At 37.2% G+C, this 22,198-nt stretch overlaps 2 protein-coding genes across 7 annotated transcripts; both read left to right on the top strand.

Annotated features, from left to right (window-relative positions):
* Positions 1 to 324: 324 nt before the first annotated feature.
* LOC129902352 (bidirectional sugar transporter SWEET1-like) lies at positions 325 to 14,187 on the top strand. 6 transcript variants are annotated; one of them, XM_055977570.1, is made up of 7 exons: positions 4,498 to 6,793; positions 6,886 to 6,922; positions 7,053 to 7,148; positions 11,164 to 11,443; positions 12,931 to 13,050; positions 13,244 to 13,442; positions 14,100 to 14,187. In XM_055977570.1, exons 1-6 carry the CDS (start codon positions 6,751 to 6,753, stop codon positions 13,412 to 13,414), a joined length of 747 nt encoding a protein of 248 aa, XP_055833545.1. In that variant the 5' UTR covers positions 4,498 to 6,750; the 3' UTR covers positions 13,415 to 13,442; positions 14,100 to 14,187. The 6 variants fall into 6 exon arrangements, 3 of the variants coding, with proteins under 3 accessions (XP_055833546.1, XP_055833545.1, XP_055833544.1); XM_055977571.1 differs by lacking the exons at positions 4,498 to 6,793; positions 14,100 to 14,187 and adding an exon at positions 4,291 to 4,477 and having other exon boundaries at positions 13,244 to 13,670; XM_055977569.1 differs by lacking the exon at positions 14,100 to 14,187 and having other exon boundaries at positions 13,244 to 13,670.
* On the top strand, positions 13,417 to 21,107 carry LOC129903558 (bidirectional sugar transporter SWEET1b-like). Its single transcript, XM_055979109.1, has 4 exons — positions 13,417 to 13,442; positions 13,591 to 13,677; positions 14,100 to 14,247; positions 20,823 to 21,107. The coding sequence occupies exons 1-4, from the start codon at positions 13,417 to 13,419 to the stop codon at positions 21,000 to 21,002; spliced, it is 441 nt and encodes a 146-aa protein (XP_055835084.1). The 3' UTR covers positions 21,003 to 21,107.
* Positions 21,108 to 22,198: the final 1,091 nt, after the last annotated feature.

Raw genomic sequence — 22,198 nt, 5'->3', positions numbered from 1 at the left:
TAATTAGGTGCGAAATTGAAAAGAATAAAAAATATTCTTTGAATTTTATGGTCTTAAAATTATGTGGAATAAATATCTATCAAAATATTTGGTCTTAAATATGTCACACAAAATGCTAAAATTTTAAAAGTTGCCATGAAATAATTTTTTTTTGAAATAATAATTAAAAAAAACATAAAACAAATAAATTGAAATGAAGAGTATATCATAAATGCGATTAGATAAAACTTACAAATCAAAATTAAGCATAGCAATAGGAGGTCCTTAATACAGATAACAAAAAAGTGAGGTCCTAAAATGCACTTTCCACTTTTACTTTCCATTTTCCAAGAACCCCTTTTCCCTGTTATTAACTGTATTACCCGAATTGAACCTTTTACGTTTCCAAGACCACACAAAAATGGAGCAAAAATTGCTCCAATTTTTACAGAAATCCAAAACTATCAAACAATTGAAAGAGAGCCATCTTCAGATTATTGTCAATGGCCTCATGAATAGCAACTTTATAGTGCCAAAGCTCATAACTTTTTCCTCAAACTTCATTTCACTTGATTATGGACTTCATGTCTTTGAAAGCTTACAAAATCCAACTCTTATTTCCTACAACACTTTGATTCAATGCTTCATTGGAAAGACACTGAAATATGCATTATATACTTATAACCATATGAGGGTATCAAATATTACACCTAATAGTTTCACATTTACCTTTCTCTTGAGGTGTTTTGTGTCTTTTGAGGCTTTACAAGCTGGAGAAGTAGTTCATAGTCAGATTGCAAAGTTGGGTTTTGAGTCCAGTGTGTTTGCTAAGAATACCCTTATGGATTTTTATGCTAAATGTGGTGGGAATTTGGGTTCTGCTCGTAAGGTGTTTGATGAAATGTCTGATAGAGATGTTGTTTCGTGGAATACAATGATTGGTGCTTATATGATTCATGGTAATCAAGAATATGCTATTTGTTTGTTCGATGCTATGCCGGAGAGGAATCTAGTTTCGTGGAATTCGGTTATTGCTGGGCTATTGAAGGCTGGGAACATGGAGTTGGCTCGTTCTGTTTTTAAGCGTATGCCGGAGAAGAATGATGTTTCTTGGAATACAATGATTTCTGGATATGTAAAGTTGGGTGACGTAGAGACTGCTAGAGCTATTTTTGATGAGATGCAGGAAAAAAGTATAATATCTTGGACAGCAATGGTGTCTGGATATGCCACAAGTGGTGATGTGCAATCAGCAAGAAAGATGTTTGATCGAATACCAGAAAAAAATGTTGTTTCATGGAATGCCATGATTGCTGGATATGTAAATAACCACATGTTTGATGAAGCTTTTTCAGTGTTTCAGCTTATGTTGATTGAAGGGAATTGCAAACCCAATCAGACTACTTTGATTAGTGTACTCTCAGCGTGTTCTCATTTGGGATCTCATGAGCATGGAAAATGGATTGAATCTTTTATAAGAAAGAACAAATATGACTTATCAGTTCCACTAGGAAATACTTTAATCGACACATTTGCAAAATGTGGAGATATGGAAAATGCAAAAGCAGTTTTCTTAAGGATGGCCCAAAGATGCATAATTACTTGGACTACAATGATTTCAGGATTAGCAGTGAATGGGCATTGCAGAGATGCCCTAGAACTCTATGAAAAAATGTGCTTGGAAGGAGTAGAGCCGGATGATGTTGTATTTATTGCTGTTCTTTCAGCTTGCACTCATGGAGGGCTGCTGGAAGATGGGAAAAAGGTATTTTACCAGATGGTGAATAAATTTGGCATTAAACCACGGATTGAGCATTATGGATGCATGGTTGATCTTCTTGGCCGAGCTGGAAAGTTTGAAGAAGCACTGAGTTTCATTAAGAGCATGCATTTGGAACCTAATACAGTCATTTGGGCCACTTTGCTTTCTGCTTGTAAAATTTATAGAAACGGGGAGTTGTTAGAATCCTTAACCAGGAGGATCCTGGAGAAAGAGCCTAACAACCCAAGTTATTTAACATTGATAATGAATTTAAGCTCTTCTGTTGGGCGGTGGCAAGATGTCTTGAACTTCCGTATAGCTACTAGAGACCAGGGAATAGTAAAAATTCCTGGTTGTAGCTCAATCCAAATAGGAAATAATGTCCATGAGTTCTTAGCTAAAGATACAAAGCACCCACAGAGGAAGGAAATCTATAGAGTTTTAGGGTGTTTAAATGGACAACTTAAAATCATGTGAGGTCGAATGAATTTTAATGGCCATGGCTTCTTAGAGAATCTAAAGACAGCAAGATTTTGTAGTGTCCATTGCTCAAAGGCTACTTTTGAATATGCATTATTCTGACATGGGTGAAATCTTACATTACATGTAACTGAAGCTGCATGAGCACAGAGGTTGGACTACTGATCTGAATTAAGTACTCTCGTGAAATGAAATATGATAATTCTCAAAGTACGGCTGCAGGAGAGGAATCAACTCGGAGAAACTGTGATGTCCAATCACGACAGTAAATTATTGCATTGAAGATTTTGGGCAAGATGAGATGCATGAAGGTACTTTTCTCAGGAGGTGGAAGACTTGCTGAAGTATGTTCCAGAACAAATAAAGGAGCAGCATCAAAGGTTGCTCTGCTTTCCATATTTCCTCTGCTTAGTCATCTTGCTTCCTGATGAACAAATATAATGAGCATTTAAAATTTTTGGAGGGGGGGGGGGGGGAAGAGAACCCTGGATTAGCTTAAGTTGAAGCTAATCCTATTTTTGGGCTTTGGAGGATTATGTGGTCTTAATGCAAAAAGTAACCACCTTAAGGAGAAAATTAACTTTGTGGTAAACTTGTATGCGCTTAGCAGAAAGCTTATAGTCCTTTTTTAGAATATACCTACATTTTCCAACAATTTAATAATTAGTTCCCGAAGATCTTCACTAAAAGATACGATATGTTGGAGTCAAATGTATCTGAAACACTGTTCTTTCTGCTCCAAACATTTTAATGCATGCACTTGTTCAATATTTTCTCCAAGTATATTTCTTAGCTTGTTGAATCTACTATTTCTGCTCCAAATCCATTTTATACCTGTTGAGTCTTCCCTTTCTGCATCATTCCCACTCTTTAACTTGTTGAACTCACTTTTTCTTTTCCAGGCACACCCTAACTAGTTGAGTCTTCTCTATATGCTCCACGCCCACGCTTTAGCCCGTTGAGCTACTCTGAACTTTTGAAAGATTTGGGCCTATCAGAAAAAATAGTCTTCAAGTCCTCAAACCCTAAACTGGTCACAGGTGTGGGAGGATGTCAGCGTACACTTTAAAGGAGTTTATAATGGTCCTATTTCACTTATTGCCTTAGTTTGAATTGGATGCTTATAGTCTTTCATAACATTCTTTAATGTGAATGAAAAAGAATATCAAAAGGAGATTATATTGGAGCATATAAACAACGGGTCAAAACAAAGGGCTCTTTGCTCAAATAACCGGCCGGATTTCCTCTTTACTTTTCCTAGCCGATATACGTAGATTATACTTTGGTAATCTGGTTACACATGACTATACTCATAAGATACATGGATTATATATATAGTATACCTAGTTCTTGTTTAAGCAGTTTGGTGGTGGCTATTTAGGTTAATTCTTCAAAAAAGAAAAAAAGGGTGGTTGGTAGATCAGAAAGTTGAGACAGATCTACCGGATGGGAGGATGGTGGGTTGGTCGGGGAGGTGTTGAAGGATGGCCAGATTTGGAGGAAATCTAGAGTTTAGGGGATGGATCTACTGCAAGATTCTCATTTTATTATTTGTTTCTGTCAAGACAACACAACTACTGTTACTACATCAATAGTTTCAATTAAAGACACCTTTTTCTTACAACTCTTCATGTTATTTTTCTACAGTACCAATAGTTACTTAATCAATATACTGATACTATCGTCAGTGTACTTATTAAGATATAAGACATGTACAAGATTCCTTCCGAGAAGTTAAGCACAAAGTTGCGAAGTGTTCTGGTAGGATGTCCACATCTGGATTGTATCTCTGTTAATATTCACCTCTTGATTGTTTGTTTCCATATTGATATGCTTTGCTTTGAAGATGCTGTCTTTTTTTCTCCTGTGAATCCAATCCATTTCCACATATCAAACAACAGTTTTTGTGTGCAAATGCAGTCTCTTTTGCGTGCTGTACCTCCAACTTTCTGTTGAAAATTTAGTGCTGAAAATCAAGCTGGTTGGAATAGAATGTGATGCCGGAACTAGTATATGGAAGTTGAAGTACTTTCACTGGTTAGTATGCTGCTGTTCACCAAGGTAATAGTAAGTCACAAATGTTTTTAGCTTTAAAACCATCTGGTTTTGACGCTGGAAGTGCATTATAAACTACCAAACTGTGATGCCTGGGCATATTCTTCATCATGTGAAGCCTGATACTTACGTCAGTGCACTGCTATACTTACAAGCGAATGTAGGTTGCAGCATTTTATCTCCAGACAATTAATATTCCTGGTAAGTCAAATTGATTAAGAAGTTATAATATAACTGTTTCCTCCTTCTGTAAAAGTACTCATCCACTCCCTAGGCCTTCCTAAATTAATTACTATAAAACTGAGGTGACAAAAGAGTCAAAAGTAAAAGAGAGGATAGTGGTCGGAAAGAGAGAATGTAATCCTTTCCTTTCATTAACTGAAAAATAAAAGAAAATTATTGGTAATTTTTGATATAGGTTCCATTAGTGGGCATCTTTTTTATTCTTAGTACATCTTAATGTGGATTCCTTTTGTTGAGAATAAGTATCACCCTCCAATAAATCTCTTTTCTTTGTATTTTTTTACATGTTCTCTGAATCCAAAGATGCTGAAGAAGCAAAGAAAAGGGGATACTTTAAGATCTATTAAACAAGTATGTTTAAAGGTCAATCTCTTGTTTCACCTAATTAGGAAAAATGTTAGTGATCATAAATTTGTAGTTATTTAAATAAGAAAATTGGGTTGCAACTCACGGGCGTATGAAAACTTTTTGTCAATCTCATGGCATATGAGAATATTTTATAACAAAATATCATAAGTATCTTGAAAAATAGTTTTTCGATGATGACAAAAGTTATATATCTCATTATTCTATGATTCTTTTAAAATTCGAGATTAACTATTCACCCAGTTGTAGCACCCAAGGGTGTGTTCTAGTGGTCAATGGAGTGGGTTGAGTACCATGAGGTCTCAGGTTAAATTCCAAGTAGAGACAAAACACTAGATGAAGATTTCTTCCCATATGTTCTAGCCTTCGTTGACAGAGTACCTGTTTGGTGGGAATGACAAGCATCCTATGGAATTAGTCGAGGTGAGCGCAATCTGGCCCGGACACCACGGTTATAAAAAAAAAGTGTTCACCCAGTAGTAGAAAAATACTATCACTGTTATGTTATAAATACTTTTTCAGTTAATTCTCTGATGATTATTGTTGTAATACCTGATGCACCTATATTTCACCCTTTACGATCCTTTCTATTCACGGGCAACAAAATTTAAAAATAACTTGAGTAAATCTTGGGAGGACTGAGCCCCTGTTGAAGCAAACTATCTTGGTCTTCATTCCCTTGGCTCGACTTTCACTCAAAGTCTTAGTTGGACTCACCTACTTTGGAATGACCTGTAAAAGTAAACATATATAAAACTCATGATTAGAGCTTGAGTTGCTTGAGTTCATGATGGATTAAGAATATGGATGAATTATATGTAGATCACGAGTTAAGGCTTGACTCATGATGTAAGATTCTGAGTATTTTGAATTTGCAAGCAAGATTTGTGGAGTTTATGACCCCCACCTTCTGTGCCTCCCAAGGTAGGGGTAAGTTCTACGTACACTCTACACTCCTTAGACCCCACTCGTGGGATTACACTTGGTATGCTGTTGTTGTTGTTGTTATTGTTGAATTTGTGGAGTTTATGAATCCTAACTGATATGGGTATTAAGGATTCTACAAGAGTTGGTTGATAACTTGCTAATGATGAGTTTTGTTACAAATTTACAGTCACATAGGGTTTGAACCAATAAACTGGTATCAGGTATAGTGAATCCTATGGTATTACATACTAGATAAACTTTTTGAGTTTTATCGGTTGTTAATCCTTAGATATGTATTGTCTCCATAATTTGATGAAAGAGTTGAAATTGAGTAAATTGGATGAGATAATATGAGTGATAACTTAACATATTGGACTAGCTTTCATTAAAATTGCATTTTTGACATAATCATAAGCTTAAGAAAAGGTTGAGAATTTCAAGAAGATATGTTTTCGTGAGTTTAATTGCAACTAATATTTTTTGACAAAGTATGCTTTCTTAGAACTAATGTTTGAGTATAGATGAAATGATTTTTGGTATATGTCAACCATGTTTGACTATATGAAATGAGAATTGCGCATAAATGCTATATACTTTTTGCTGTTTTAAAATATGCTGGCTAGGCGTGTATTTCAACAAATTAAGAGTAAGATTTAATATCAAGCTAGTATATGCTTTGCTTAACTGGATAGTATGGATTAATTAATACTTTGAGTGAAAAACGTGGTGGGAATATATGTGTAAAGAACCAAATTCCTGTACTATTACTAGTTTACTACTGCTCAATGAACAAACAAAAGCCAGTTATTCTTTCAACAGCAAAAGGACCCTTTTTAGCTCTATATTAGACATACTCAAAAAAATTTGCTGGCCTGCAGCATATGCTAACCTTCTCGGGGACATTTCCAGTTTTCTAGCTTGAAAAAAGCATTTCTTCCATGGGAGACATTAAAGTTCTCCGTACTGCTTTTGGAATTTTAGGTTCATGCATCTTAGTTCTTGTTGTCATTCCTAGTTTTCTGTGAATATTGGTTATTATAACTCTTTCTTTTTTCTTCTTCTTCTTGGAATAGGAAATGTTTTTGGTGTATTACTCTTCATGGCGCCCATGTAAGCCTTCTTGAAATTTTTGTATTTTGTTACATTTGTACCTGTGTTCTTTTCGTCTTCTTTTTCGATCTATTTTTCTCATCAAAACTAATAGAACACTTTAATGATTAGATTTTGACACTACATACAGGATTACATTCAAAAGGATTATTAGGAAGAGATCAACAGAACAGTTTTCTAGCATTCCTTATATAATAGCTCTGCTCAATTGCTTGCTCTCAGTTTGGTAAGTTTCTTCAATTAGTTCTATTGTTACTTGAAACCATCTGTTTTTTTTTCTATCTTCTTTAATCTTTCTCCTAGTAATACTTATTAAAGAGCCTGTTTGAGTTATCTGATAAACATCAAGTGCTGAAAAGCACTTTAGGTACTGAAATTGACTTTCCAAATAAGCATTTACATATTTTAATAGAAGTACTGAAACTGATAATAAACATTTAGCATGTTTAGTAAAAAGGTGCTGATATGCTCTTCTTTTGTTAAAAAGGCTGAAATATCCTTAAGTTATTTACAAAAATATATAAATTTGAAAGTACATTTTACATAAAAAAGAATGAATGATGGAAATAGAATAAAGAGATAATTAAAAGTTATGTTATAGGACAAGTTATTTCTAAAACTACAAAAGATATTAGGGATAAATTGTAAAAGGTTTGGTTAAACCAAAAGTTCGTATAAGTTATAAAACCATAAGTCAGGGGTGGACTAGCTTATGACTTCTTGCAGATCTTGGCTTATAAGCACTATTGATGTTATCAAATGCGTAGATAAGCCAATAAGTGTTTATAGGCCAGTTTGATCAGCTTATAAGCTTAGCCAAACACCTTCAAAATAATTTTATGTAGGAATGATTGACCATGATTAGGTCAGAGCCATTGGTAGGGGTGCTTAATCTTCTGAAGCGGCAAAGTTACTGTAACACCCCTCAAAATTTTCCCTAAGATTCGGACCCTTCTTGTATTCGGGTAGGGTCGAACTCGAGTATTGTGGAGCATTTGCATGAGTTAAGGTGAGTCTTTGAGAACTTGTGCAGCGTTAGAGGTGATGTGGGGTCATGAAGGACCCCTAGGACCAAGCTAAGTCCAAAAGGTTCGTCGTGGCTACGTTTTTGGATGAGTTCATTTAAGGGGTCGACTTCTAACGATCCTATCTTTTGAAAGACGACAATCTGGGTGGCCCATGACCTATTAAATTAAAGGTCGTCGAGTCTTCTTTACAACGCCACCAAGAATGTAATTTTTGGAGTTCGGAGTCGAAAGATATGACGATCCTAAGACGAACTAGCACGACAGGGATTTTCAGGCCTGGGTTGCAATTGCTGGAAAACTGGCTTGGCGCCGCAGTGGCGTGACGCGCCACTATCGCGCCAGGAACATGCTTTAGTAGTTTGTCCCCTGGCGCGACGCGCCACTACGAGGTGTGCAGGGTTTTCAAGCCAATTTCCAGAACCCAGAAAGATTTGGTCTTGGCGCTGTAAGGGCGCGATGTGCCACTATCGCGCCAAGAATGTGCCTCAGTAGTTCGGTCCTTGGTGCGGCGCGCCACTAACCATGTGCAGGTTTTAGGCGTAATTGGCCTGGCGCTGCACTGGCGCGACGCGCCACTATCGCGCCAGGAGCATTTTTGCCTATTTTTCAGAACTTTTGAGAAGGGGCAAATTGGGAATTGTCCCAAATTATATATGTATCACCCTAGACCATTTTGGGAACATATTTTCAGCCCCCTCTCTCTCTAAAAGCCCTAGAAGTCTCTCTCTCTCTCTTCTTCTCCTCCATTTTGTAGCAAAGAGTTGTTCCAAGAGCTTCAAGATTCAAGTTGCCATTGAAGACCCAACAACAAGGTTTCTTCAAGAATCTGTTCTAAGGTATGTAAGGCTATCCAAAACATGGGTTGAGTCCACCCATGTGCCCTACTCTTGCTTTGAGGTTAGATGTCCATGAAAATGGAGTTTCTTGGTATGGTTTATGTTTGAATGAGTTTTGTCCCCTATTTAATTGATTCTATATGTGTTGATGTTGTTGGGCTAAGAAGTTCCTAAAAGAGCCTTGATGTGAGTATGAGTTGATGAAGATGAGTTGTTAAATATGCTTTATTGATCTTCTTAATTATATAGATTATGATAAAGGATGCTATTTTCTTAAAAATGATGCTTATCTTGAATTGTTGATTTAAAGCCTCGGAGTTGTGATGAGTTTCAAAGATTGATTAAATGGATAGAGGAAATGATTGGTTATGTTTACATGTTGCTATAAATGTGCCTTTAAATTTCTCTTGAAAGATATGATTTAGAGATGATTGATTGTGCTAGAGTGGACGAGTTGACAAGGTTTAAATGAGACTTGTCGATATGATTTGATTGAGTCGATTGGATGGAGTTTTATGAGCATTGAGTCTTGGGAGGAGTATCGAGCACCGAATTGGGTAAGAGTAAAGTCCATACTCGAATCCAATAACTACATCGCCAAACGTAGGAGGGGATTGAACCGTTAAAGTCGGATGTTTCCCCAAAATGTTTGTCCTGACATTATAAGACTTGGTTGGATTGGATCCATGATTGGTTGATTCGTTCATACCCTAGCAAAGTATGAACGGACGCGGCAATAACGTCGGTTTGTTGTACTTTCACTGGCTCATAAGAGATAGTTGTCGGATAAGAGAAACTCCCAAATAGGTCTTGATAGTACTCTGAGTCAGACTGAGTTGAATTGTATGTGATTGGTCCCATCTAAATTATATTCTTGTTTAGACTGAGGACACTTGATTGAGTTGTTATTTCTCCTGAGTTGAGATTCCGAGTTGATTTGATTCTTCCTTGATGTTCGTCTCATTCGGCCATTTTACATACTTGTACATTTCATGTACTGACGCCATTTGGCCTGCATCGTTTCATGATGCAGCGACAGGTACTAGAGATCATCAACCGGCGCTCCGTTGAAGATCCCCATACACTTCCAGCCAGTTGGTGAGTCCTCCTAGTTTCCGGAGGATGTTGAACTTTCTTGTATAGTTTAGTTGTCGCTTCCTTTATTTTGATTGTTGGTAGCCATGGGCTTGTCATTGGCACCTCCTAGACTTTGATAGAGGCTTCATAGACCGGAGTGTAGAAATGTTGAATTGTTCTTTTGAGTTGCCTTTTTTTAAAAATTTCTTGTCGAATTGATGATTGTTTGGCCTTTGGCCCTAATTTATGAACAGTATTTCATTAATTGAGTTTTCCGCTAAGAGAATGTGATTGAAGGAATGTGTGACTGGACCAGGTGGTTCGCTCGGAGGTCAGAAATAGCCTTCAAGTGCCGGCCACGCCTAGGGTACCCTCCCGGGGTGTGACAGTTACGTTGGGGAAAATAAATATCCAATTTTCGCTACCAAAGCTGTAGTCTAGTGGTGCTGCTCTAAGTTTTACAAGCATCAACCTTCATTGTTTTCTTTCCCCTTTAGCATCCTTGGTTCAAAGGAAAAAAAGAACAATTTTCTATTTCAACTTATATACTACTAATAAAAGGTTTTTTTTTTCACTAGTCAAATAAGGACACGGAAACAAAACCACATAGGGTGTGTTTGGTATGAAAGGAAAATATTTTTCACGGAAAATATCTTCTGGTGTTCGGTAAGTAAACAAAATGTATTATTCCATGAGTATTTCTATATATTTTAGACAAACACTGTGAGGTCAGGGGTCAGGGTGGGTGTTGAGGAGGGGTTGGGGGTTTAGGCGTGTGTAGCGAGGATGAGTTGAAGGGTATGAGGTAGGGTAGTGAGAGTCGAAAGGTATTGGGGTTTTTTTTTTGGGGGGGGGGGAGGAATGAGGATACATTTTGGGTGGAATACCACTTAAGAAGCTCGTATTCCTAGAGAAACATTTTGACCAACCAAACATGAGAAAATTAGGGAAAATGTTTACCTCCATACGAAACACACCCTTTGAGAAGTTGGGTGCTATCAAATGCAATATTTTTTTAACTCTGAAGATTTCCAATGAGTGTAATTTCTATTTGTGATACAATCTAGTTAGAGAATTAGAAATAAATTCTATAATAAATATTAATATGCTAACCTAGTAAAAATGGTAACTAACATTCTATCACATATTAAACTACACTAATAGTGTAAAGAACTTATAATTGTTGGTGTATATAATTCAGATCCAAACATAATAGTGTTGTTATCTTTTCTTTTGCCTTTTCTTCTTAAAATAAATATTGAGTTTAATTTAGAAATTGGCTTTTGGTGAATGAAAACAGGTACAGTTTGCCTTTTGTGTCACCAGACAACCTGCTGGTAACTATCGTCAATTCCATAGGCACTGGTCTGGAGGCAACCTATGTGTTGATTTTCCTCATATTTGCCCACAAGAATGAGAAGGCCAAACTCTGCGGATACCTCTTTTTGGTCCTTTCCATCTTCTCATGCCTGGCCTTGATTTCTCTGTTGGCATTTCATGGCAATAAAAGGAAGCTCCTTTGTGGCTTTGCTTTTACTGTTTCTTGTATTATGATGTATGGTTCTCCTCTCTCTGTAATGGTAAGTTATTTAATCTTCCTCATGTTTAGTAAAGTAACTAGCTGATTCAGTTTTTGGTATACTCTATAGGTACTAGAAGTAAGGAATTTTTACTTTGTCATCTTTTATGAAGTATTTTTTTTTAGAATTTATTATGAGTTTAGGCATTTCATTTACCTTGAGATTGTAAAGAGTCTCACATTTAAGGGATGGGTGATCTATTTAATATGGTTTGGACAATCCTCACCTATTGAGCAAGCTTTTAGGATTGAGTTTTACCCAAGATCCATTTGTTTACATGGTATCAGAGTCATGTCCATCCCAATTCATTGTTTCTAATGTTGGCCCTCCCGTCTTATATTGTCCATGCTCCAAATGTCCAGTCTTGGGCATGCGGGTGTTGGAGTTCCACATTGGTGGGATAAGGAGTCCTCTGATCTTCTTATATGGTCTAGGACAATTCTTCCCTCGTGAGCTAGATTTTGTGGTTGAGTTAAGCCCAAGATCCATTTCTTGAAATAGATGTAGGTCAGTATATTTACTGAATGGATCCATTGTGATGGACAGCTTACAAAAGATATATTCATCTATAATCTATTTTTGTGTTTGCCAATTTATCCATTTTATTCACCTTTTGCTATACGTTCGTCAATCTATTAGATATATTGGTCAATTTGTCATGTAAGTAACTTACTGATTGAATTCACATGTTTTTTCCAGTGGAATAAGCCCCATTTGTTTTTCTATTAAGATTAAAATATTTGAATCTGAACACATATCAAATTATTAGGATGTTTTCTCTCATATGTGCACAAGATAATTTAGATTGTTTATTCCTCAACGTTTGAGTGTGTTTAATTGTTTGACTAAACACGCTCTAAAAGCTAGTGATAGTGGTAGTTGACCGTAATGGTGGTCAATATCGATGGTTCATATGTGGTACCTAGTGGTGGTTGTATTTAGTAGAGGTGTCCAGCAATGCTGATTGACTGGTTGTGCAATGATGTCTAGGAGGTGGAAGTTTTGAGGTGGCGATTGGTGGTGGAAATGCTTGGCAATGTTGGTACTTGTGAGGTGGAGGCTAGTGATAGAGGCCCAAGGCCGGTAGGAAAACTTTACGTAAACATCTTCTTTATGATTTTGCACATAATCTGTCATTATGAAAAATTCAGAGAAAATAAGTGATTGTAAAAGAAAAAAGAAAACAAGTGCACTTAATATACTGAGATTTGAATGATTCAGATTTAGACATTCATTAAATGAAAACAAATATGGCCCAAATGATCACTTTGAAAATTTCCCCTTTCAAGAGTATGTTTCTCAGCAATGGTACTCTCCTTACAACAAATCCTAGTCTCATCATAGTTCAATCTTCCGAATTCTATTTTGAAGTATTCGACATTAGAGCTAAAATCATAATTTGGGTTACAAAGTAAGCTTGTATTAGCAGTAAAACAAAATTCTCTTTTATGTTCTTTTATAACTTTATTCCTTCTCTCCTTTTGTAGAGGATGGTAATCAAATCTAAAAGCGTGGAGTACATGCCATTCTTCTTGTCACTATCTGTTTTCATCTGCAGTACTTCATGGTTTATCTTCGCCCTGATTGGAAAGGACCCTTTCATTTTGGTGAGTAGCTTTTATTTGAAGTATTCAGTAACTTTTACATTGGTCATTTCATGTTTCACGACTAGAATTTTTGTAAAGTTTTCAGAGAATCAGGATACTTAAGTCAGTACCAACCAAATAAAGGAATAAAAGATTGATTTAATAACAATGACAAATCCCAAGAATAAATCTCAGAGAAGTGTTTGTTTAACAGGTACCAAATGGCTTTGGAACTTTATTAGGAGCAGTGCAGTTGCTTTTATACGCAATTTATCGTGATAACAGAGGGGAAGTCAAGAAAGATGAATTGAATGAATCATCAGTAGTAGAGATGAGAACTGGAGAACTCCAAGACAAGAAGCTAGCTAACACCGAAGACGCATGAGAATGGCAATCCATAACATCATTCAAATGTATGCGAAGTTTCTGAACTTTTATACCTACTTATAGAGTATTATCCTGTAGCTCCATTTGGATCAAAAGTTATGGTTGCTTCTTTCAACTGCAGAGGAGCATATTCAAGCACTTACCTTTATTTCTCTGTATGCTTTATAAATGTAGTACAATATGGCCTTCTAAAGGCAAATTTCTATGTTCTGATTCGTTGTATCTTGCTATATTGAATTCTAAATCAGCGGGCACTACCTGGTCATTACACAAATGTTTTTAGCTTTAAAGCCATCTTGTTTTGACGCTGCATGCAAGTGCATTATAAACTACCAAACTGTGATGCTTACTGCTATACTTACGGGAGAATGTAGGTTGCAACATTTTTTCTCCAGACAATTAATATTCTAGATCAATCAAATTGATTAAGAAGTTATTGTATAACTTTTTCCTCCTTCCATAAAAGTACTCATCCACTCCCTAGGCCTTCCGAAATTAATTACAATAAAACTGACAAGACTAAAGAGTCCAAAGTAAAAGAGAAGATAGTGGTGGAAAAGAGAGAATGGAATCCTTTTCTTTCATTAACTGAAATTGGTAATTTTTAGTACAGGTTCCATTAGTGGACATCTTTTTATTCATCCTACATCTTAATGTGGATGCCTTTTGGTGAATGAAAACAGGTACAGTTTACCTTTTGTGTCACCAGACAACCTGCTGGTAACTTACATCAGTTCCATAGGCGCTGTCCTGGAGGCAACCTATGAGTTGATTTTCCTCATAGTTTCCCCGAAGAAAGAAAAGGCCAAATTCTGCGGATGCCTCTTTGAGGTCCTTTCCATCTTCTCATGCCTGGCCTTGATTTCCCTGTTGGCATTTCATGGCAATAAAAGGAAGCTCCTTTATGGCTTTGCTTTTACAGTTTCTTGTATTATGATGTATGGTTCTCCTCTCTCTGTAATGATAAGTTATTTAACCTTCCTCATGTTTAGTAAAGTAACTAGCTGATTCAGCTTTTAGTATACTCAATAGGTACTAGAAGTAAGAAATTTTTACTTTGTCATCCTTTATGAAATTTTTTTTTTAGAATTTTTTGAGTTTATGCATTTCATTTACCTTTAGATTGTAAAGAGTCCCACATCCACTCTTTAAGGGATGAGTGATCTTATTAATATGGTTTGGACAATCCTCACCTATTGAGCTAGCTTTTAGATTGAATTAGGCCCAAGATCCATTTCTTTACATGGTATCAGACCCATGTCCATCCCAATTCATTGTTTCCAATGTTGGCCTTCCCATCTTATATTGTCCATGCTCTAGATGACCAATCTTGGGTGTGCGGGTGTTGGAGTACCACATCAGTGGTATAAGGAGTCCTTTGATCTCCTTATATGTTCTTTCTCCCCTCATGAGCTACCTTTTGAGGTTGAGTTAGGCCCAAAAAAATGGATAGATGTAGGTATATTTATTGAATAGATTCATTGTTATGGATAAGTTACAAAAGATATGTTCATCTATAATCTATTTTTGTGTTTGCCAATTTAAGCATTTTATTCCCCTTTTGCAATACGTTGGCTAATCTATTAGATATATTGGTTAATTTGTCACGGTAGTAAATTACTGATTTAATTCACAGGTTTTTCCAGTGGACTAAACTCCGTATGTTTTTCTTTTAAGACTAAAATATTTGAATTTGAACACATCAAATTATTAGGATATTTTCTCACATATGTGCTCGGGATATTTAAGATTGTTTATTCCCCAATGTTTGAGTGTGTTTAATTGTTTGACTATGCACGCTCTAAAAGCTAGTGACTATGGTAGTTGACAATAATGGTGATCAATTTTTATGGTTCAGATGTGGTGCCTAGTGGTGGTTGTATTTGGTAGAGGTGACCAGCAATGCTGATTGACTGATTGTGCAATGGGGTCTAGGAGGTGGAAGTCTTGAGGTGGCAATTAGCGGTGGAAGTTTTGAGGTGGCAATTGGCGGTGAAAGTGCTTGTGGTGGTGGTTGGCAATGGTGGTGCTTGTGAGGAGGAGGCTAGTAATAGAAGTTGTTAGGGCTGTGGTGGCCGGCAAGTTGAGATGGAGGTGGTCGGTAGTGTTGGCTAGTGGTGGAAATGGTTGGCGGTGCTAGTTGTGCAATGGTGGATGTGTAGTGGAGGCTAACGGTGGTTGTTATGCGGTAGTTAGAATAATTCCAAAAGTCCCCTTCACAGAAAACTTTGGTAAACATTGTCTCAAGTCAGTACCAACCAAATGAAGGAATAAAAGATTGATTTAATAACAATGACAAATCCTAAGATTAAATTATTGGGGTGAGGAAGCACCACAACTAAAGTTTGATATGACAAATAATGAAAATAAATTGGACACAAGAATTTTACGTGGAAACCCCTCTGACTTATAGAAGGGAAAAATCACGAGGTAGAAGGATCTCACTATAAAAATATGGAGTACACAGCTCTCAAATACAAGGAGAAAACAACAATTAACACTTCTCTCTTGTAAAAAGAACAACTACTAAAGAGGACACTCAAGACTAAAATATTTATTTTGGTGTATAACTCTCTTTGTATTCTTACTCTCTCTTTCTGGGATGGGATAAATGAGGGCAAGAGGTCTTCTATTTATAGGAAACTAGAAACGCGTTAAATTCGCGTATTGAACTTTCCCTTTTTGACTACGCGTTCAAAACGTGTTTTGTTCCTTTTTTGACTACGCGTTCAAAACGCGTTTTGACTATCTTGCATTCTCCCACTTGAAGATTTAATTGAGAATCAATTAAGTCTTCACACCATCCTTTCTACCCAATTACTGCAATGTTACGTTTCTGCTAGGCCAATAGAAGATCGACACCATATGAATTTGTTACTGTTGATCGGCTTCGTAAACATATTTGCCAGGTTGTCATTAGTGTGAATTTTCTGAATATCCACACTGCCTTCTTCCACCTTCTCACGGAAAAAGTGATACTGAACTCGTATGTGCTTTGTTCTTGAATGAAATGCCGGATTCTTTGCAAGATGCAAAGTGCTCTGACTGTCACAAAACAAAGCAACCTTCTCTTGTTTGTGCCCGAGCTCCTCCGGTAACATCTGCATCCATATTGCCTTTTTGCTAGCTTGTGTAGCTGCTACATATTCTGCTTCCGTCGTAGATGTAGCCACGATAGATTGTAGTTTTGAAACCCAGCTTACAGCTCCTCCAGCAAGAGTAAACACATAACCTGTGGTGGACTTACTTTTATCAAGATCACCTGCATAATCTGAATCAATATAACCTTTAACAGTAAAGTATGATCCTCCATAACACATTGTAACATCTGAGGTACCCTTGATGTATCTCAGGATCCTCTTAACAGTATTCCAATGCTCTCTTCCAGGATTAGCCATGTACCGACTAACCACTCCCACTGCTTGTGCAATGTCAGGTCTTGTACATACCATGGCGAATATTAAACTTCCCACTGCTGATACATACGGTACTCGAGACATCTCCATCCTCTCTGCTTCATTGCTAGGACTCATAGTTGAGGATAACTTGAAATTAATAGGAAGTGGGGTAGAAATTGACTTACAATCTTGCATCTTGAAGCGTCTCAAGATTTTCTTCAAGTAGTTCTTTTGAGAAAGCCAAATCTTCCTATTATTTCTGTCTCGGTGAATTTGCATCCCTAGAATCTTGTTTGCTGGTCCCAAGTCCTTCATTTCAAACTCCCTAGCCAACCGTGCCTTTAAATTTGTGAGACGATCTTTGTTGGGGCCTGCTACCAACATATCATCAACATATAACAGCAAAATAACAAAATCTTCATCACCAAATCTCTTGTAATAAACACAAGGATCTGAACTATGTCTGTTGTATCCAAGGCTTATAATGAAGGAATCAAATCTCTTATACCAACATCTCGGCGCCTGTTTGAGACCGTATAGAGATTTGTTCAACCTGCAAACCAAGTTCTCTTTTCCCTGTTCTTCAAAACCTTCTGGTTGGAGCATATAAATTTCTTCTTCAAGTTCTCCATGAAGTAATGCAGTTTTGACATCTAACTACTCCAAGTACAAGTCAAATGTAGCACACATCGCCAGGACCACTCGAATTGTTGTGAGTCGAACCATCGGAGAAAATATCTCATTGAAGTCTATACATTCTTTCTGAGCGAATCCTTTCGCCACCAATCTTGCACGATACTTCTCCACTTGATCATTACCATTGCGTTTGATCTTGTAGACCCATTTATTTCCAATGGCCTTCCTTCCTTGTGGTAATTGAACAAGATCCCATGTTTTATTTTTATGAAGAGCTTCAATTTCTTCTTGCATTGCTGCTACCCATAGAGATGATTCTTGGCCTTTCATAGCCTCGTGAAAAGTTGAAGGCTCTCCATCTTCTGTTAGTAGACAGTATGCAAATTAATCTCCATAGAATAATCTGAGTGCCAAGCTGGTTCTCTTCTCTCCCTAGTTGACCGTCGAACTTGTGGAGTTTCGATCTCAGCTTGCTCTTGTTCTTCGTGCTCTGGTGCTGCTTCAGAAGAAACTGGAACTTCTTCTATTTCTTCAACTTCAACTGTAGTAGTCTCTGATTTTTCTTTTAAAGTGCTATTTTCTTTTGCTTGTATCTTGTTTTCAACAAATACAACATCCCTGCTGATTACCACCTTACGGGTTGTGGGATCCCACAAGCGATACCCCTTGACTCCATCAGCATACCCTAAGAAAATGCATTCCCTAGATTTTGGATCCAACTTCGATTTGTCTTGGGTGTTGTACATAACATAAGCAGGACTTCCGAATATATGTAAGCGAGAATAATCAGCTGGTTTTCCTGTCCACATCTCCATTGGTGTTTTCAGATCAATTGCGGTTGATGGTGACCGATTGATCACATAACAGGCGGTTTAGACTGCTTCTGCCCAGAATGGTTTTTCCAACCCTATAGTTGCCAACATAGCTCTTGTCCGTTCCAACAAGGTTCTGTTCATCCGCTCTGCTACTCCATTTTATTGTGGAGTATATGCCACTGTGAACTGCCGTTTAATACCTTCTTGTTTACAGAAGTTATTAAATTCATCACCAGTGTATTCTCCTCTATTATCTGTCCTCAAACACTTGAAAACTGGAAAAACATCTGTCTTTCTCTTGATTGGATACACCCAACTCCTCCTGGAGTAATTGTCGATGAATGACACAAAATATTTCGCTCCTCCTAGGGACTCCACCGGTGCTTGCCAGACATCAGAGTGGACCAGATCTAGTATTTCCTTGCTTTTAGCAGAGGAACTGCTAAACTTCAGTCTATTTTGCTTACTGGTAACACAATGCTCACAAAAGGGTAGTGAAACCTTTTTGAGCCCTGGAAGAAGTTTTTACTCAGCAAGAATCTTCAAACCTCGTTCCGACATATGGCCAAGTTTATGATGCCACATCATCGTTGATTCTTCAAATGAACTTGCTGACGCGGTTGATGCTTCTCCTTCTTGGTGTGTTTCACCTTTAAGCACATATAGGTTTGCCGCAAGTTTTTCCGCTTTCATCACTACAAGCGCTTCTTTGGATATTCTCATGATTCCACCATGAGTCTTATATGAACATCCATTATCATCTAGTTGTCCTAAAGACAATAGATTCTTCTTCAAGTCTTTTACATATCGTACCTCCTGGATGGTGCGAACCATGCCATCATACATCTTTATTTTGATGGACCCAATACCAATAACATCCAAAGCATGATCGTTTCCCATGAACACAAACCCTCCTGAGATAGGATTATATTGATGGAACCATTCTCTCCTGGAAGTCATGTGCCATGTTGCTCCTGTGTCCATGATCCAGACATCAGTGAAATGTTTTCTGCCTTCATTATTTGATATTGCCTCACTACATAAAATATCGCCATCATCCGAGGTACATGCAACATTCCCTTGAGCATTTGATGGCTCAGGGTTTTCACTCTTCTTCTTGAACCGACAATCTTTCTTGAAGTGCCCTTTTTTGTCACAGTTATAGCACTTGATATTCTTCTTACTTCTTGATTGAGATCTGCCATGATTGTGACTCTCACTAGGGCCACGTTTCGTTGGTCTTCCTCTCACCATCATCAAGGCTTCAGCTTGCTGCGAACTTGCTTGTCTGTCTTCCTTATTTTTGCGCCGATTTGCTTTTTCCAAGACAGCGGCTGCAATTTCATTGAAAACTAGACTGTCTATATTGTTCGTCAGGTTGATGATGAGTTGATCATACGAGTCAGGCAGACTTTGAAGTAGAAGCTCCGCACGTTCAGTTCCCTCTATTTTGCAACCCATTGTTGTAAGTTGCGAAAACAGAGTATTCAAAGTATTGATGTGTTCAGTAACTGACATGGACTCTGCCATTCGAAGAGTATACAATCTTCTTTTGAAGAAGATTTTATTATGTAAAGACTTGGCCTCATACAACCCCGTAAGAGTATCCCATATTTCCTTCGCCGTCCGCTTTTCCGCCACACTAGACAACACTTGATCAGCTAGTGCCAAGTGTAGATCAGCAACTGCGTTGCTGTCTATGTCGTTTCACTTGCTGTCATCAACAAAGTCTGTGGGCCTGCCTTCAATTACAGCTAAGCAATTGTTTTTTCTCAGTATTGCTTTTATTTTCATTTTCCATAATGAGAAATTAGTCCCATTGAATTTTTCAACGTCAAACTTTGTTGTACTCGACATTGTTATTTGCTTTACACCCTTCTAGATCATTTCTGAATATTTTTGCGAACAATTGTGACAAACTGTACCGTCACTGAAATTTACTATTCACGTGAATAGTACTATTTACCAAATTTGACTATTCATGAAAAGTTACTATTCACAGATAGTACCTTCGCATAAAATAGACAGAATAACCGAGGGCTCTGATACCACTGTTGGGGTGAGGAAGCACCACAACTAAAGTTTGATATGACAAATAATAAAAATAATTTGGACATAAGAATTTTACGTGGAAACCCCTCTAACTTATAGAAGGGAAAAACCACGAGGTAGAAGGATCTCACTATAAAAATATGGAGTACACAGCTCTCAAATACAAGGAGAAAACAACAATTAACACTTCTCTCTTGTAAAAGGAATAACTACTAAAGAGGACACTCAAGACTAAAATATTTATCTTGGTGTATAACTCTCTTTGTATTCTTACTCTTTCTTTCTGGGATGGGATAAATGAGGGCAAGAGGTCTTCTATTTATAGGAAACTAGAAACGCGTTAAATCCGCGTATTGAACCTTCCCTTTTTGACTACGCGTTCAAAACGCGTTTTGTTACTTTTTTGACTACGCGTTCAAAATGCATTTTGTTCCTTTTTTGACTACGCGTTCAAAACGCGTTTTGACTATCTTGCATAAATCTCAGAAAAGTGTTTGTTTGACAGGTACCAAATGGCATTGGAACTTTATTAGGAGCAGTGCAGTTGATTTTATACGCAATTTATCGTGATAACAGAGAGGAAGTCAAGAAAGATGAAATGAATGAATCAGTAGAGATGAGGACCGGAGAACTCCAAGACAAGAAGCTAGCTAACACCAAGAGGCATGAGAATGGCGATCCATAACATCATTCAATTGTACGCCAACTTTCTGAACTTTTATACCTACTTATAAAGTATTATCCTACAACACCTTCTTTCAACTGCAGAGGAACATATTCAACCACTTGCTTTATTCCCCAAACTCCCATGTTATGATTTGTTATATCTTGCTATATTGTGTTCTAAATCAGCGGGCACTACCTGGTAAGGTCCTTGAGAATTGTTTTTGTTCAAAACTTTTTCAAAAGTATTCACAGAACTTTGCATAGGGCCCAAATTAAAGTCTCAAGTATTCATGATTAAGATTTTAATGAGAGCAAATCTCACTAGGGAATTAACATTTTTAATTTGTTTAGTTTAGGTTTTTCAATCTTTGGGATGTAATATGTTTTTTTTCAAGGGTTTTTGTGTAATGACCTAACCCATCATTACTAAAAAATATTTGCGGTAAAGGTATACGAATTTCATTTGTCATAAAATTAGGATCAATTCCTTGGTATGTCAGTGCATTAGTTGTGAATAAAGGTCTTACGATGCCCCTATCTCAAAGCTAAGTTGAAAGTGTCTTTCCGATTTAGTTTCAGACTAAAGCTTAAACTAGGGCTAACTTCAAACGACCATAGCTCTCTTCCTATAATGAATTAGGTAGCCCATGATATATCAAATTAAATGTCTATGAGTCTTCTTTCCAACGCCACCAAATTTGCCTCATTTGGAGTTTGGAGTAAAATGTTATGCCCATTTTACTAAACGTTGTCCGTGTTGGGCCGCCAGAGCAGGATTTGACGGGCCAAAATGAAAAGATAGCATATTTTTATTATCTCCTTATTTCCTTAGGTGCCAAAATAGATGAGGGTTACCTAAGAAACCCCCAAAAAGTTGCTCTAGGCTTGGAGAGAAGGGAAGAAGAGATTCCTAGCGCAAGGAAGGCTACAACCTACGGATTTTAGGCCCGTCACCATAGTTTCTCCTTCCAGAAGCCAGGGATCATACATGTTATAATCCTTCTACAATTGCTTGGTGCTCAGGTAGGCTACGTTTTCTAAATTAAGAAGTTATAAATTCTTTCCATTACTTAATATAATGTAGATTGACGGGAGATTTCATGCCTAAGCCTTCGGGCGCGGAGTCTGGATGGTTAAATGATTGTCAATTATTGTTTAGAGTGAGAATGTATGATGTGGACCATGATTATTATGTGACTAGTGATGAATGTCCAA

The sequence above is a fragment of the Solanum dulcamara genome, chromosome 9 (assembly GCF_947179165.1).
Source record: "Solanum dulcamara chromosome 9, daSolDulc1.2, whole genome shotgun sequence".
Lineage (NCBI taxonomy): Eukaryota > Viridiplantae > Streptophyta > Magnoliopsida > Solanales > Solanaceae > Solanum > Solanum dulcamara.
This window is presented reverse-complemented; position numbering and strand designations above follow the sequence as displayed.

What these genes read in the sequence shown, in the direction of transcription:
- LOC129903558 (XM_055979109.1), top strand. Translation starts at nt 13,417, where the DNA reads ATGGCAATCCATAACATCATTCAAAT. An exon ending in AAATCAGCGGGCACTACCTG is followed by an intron (nt 13,678 to 14,099) that starts GTCATTACACAA and finishes GAATGAAAACAG; the next exon opens with GTACAGTTTACCTTTTGTGT. An exon ending in TCTGCGGATGCCTCTTTGAG is followed by an intron (nt 14,248 to 20,822) that starts GTCCTTTCCATC and finishes TTTGTTTGACAG; the next exon opens with GTACCAAATGGCATTGGAAC.
- LOC129902352 (XM_055977570.1), top strand. Translation starts at nt 6,751, where the DNA reads ATGGGAGACATTAAAGTTCTCCGTACTGCTTTTGGAATTTTAG. An exon ending in TTACTCTTCATGGCGCCCAT is followed by an intron (nt 6,923 to 7,052) that starts GTAAGCCTTCTT and finishes CACTACATACAG; the next exon opens with GATTACATTCAAAAGGATTA. An exon ending in GAAAGGACCCTTTCATTTTG is followed by an intron (nt 13,051 to 13,243) that starts GTGAGTAGCTTT and finishes TTTGTTTAACAG; the next exon opens with GTACCAAATGGCTTTGGAAC.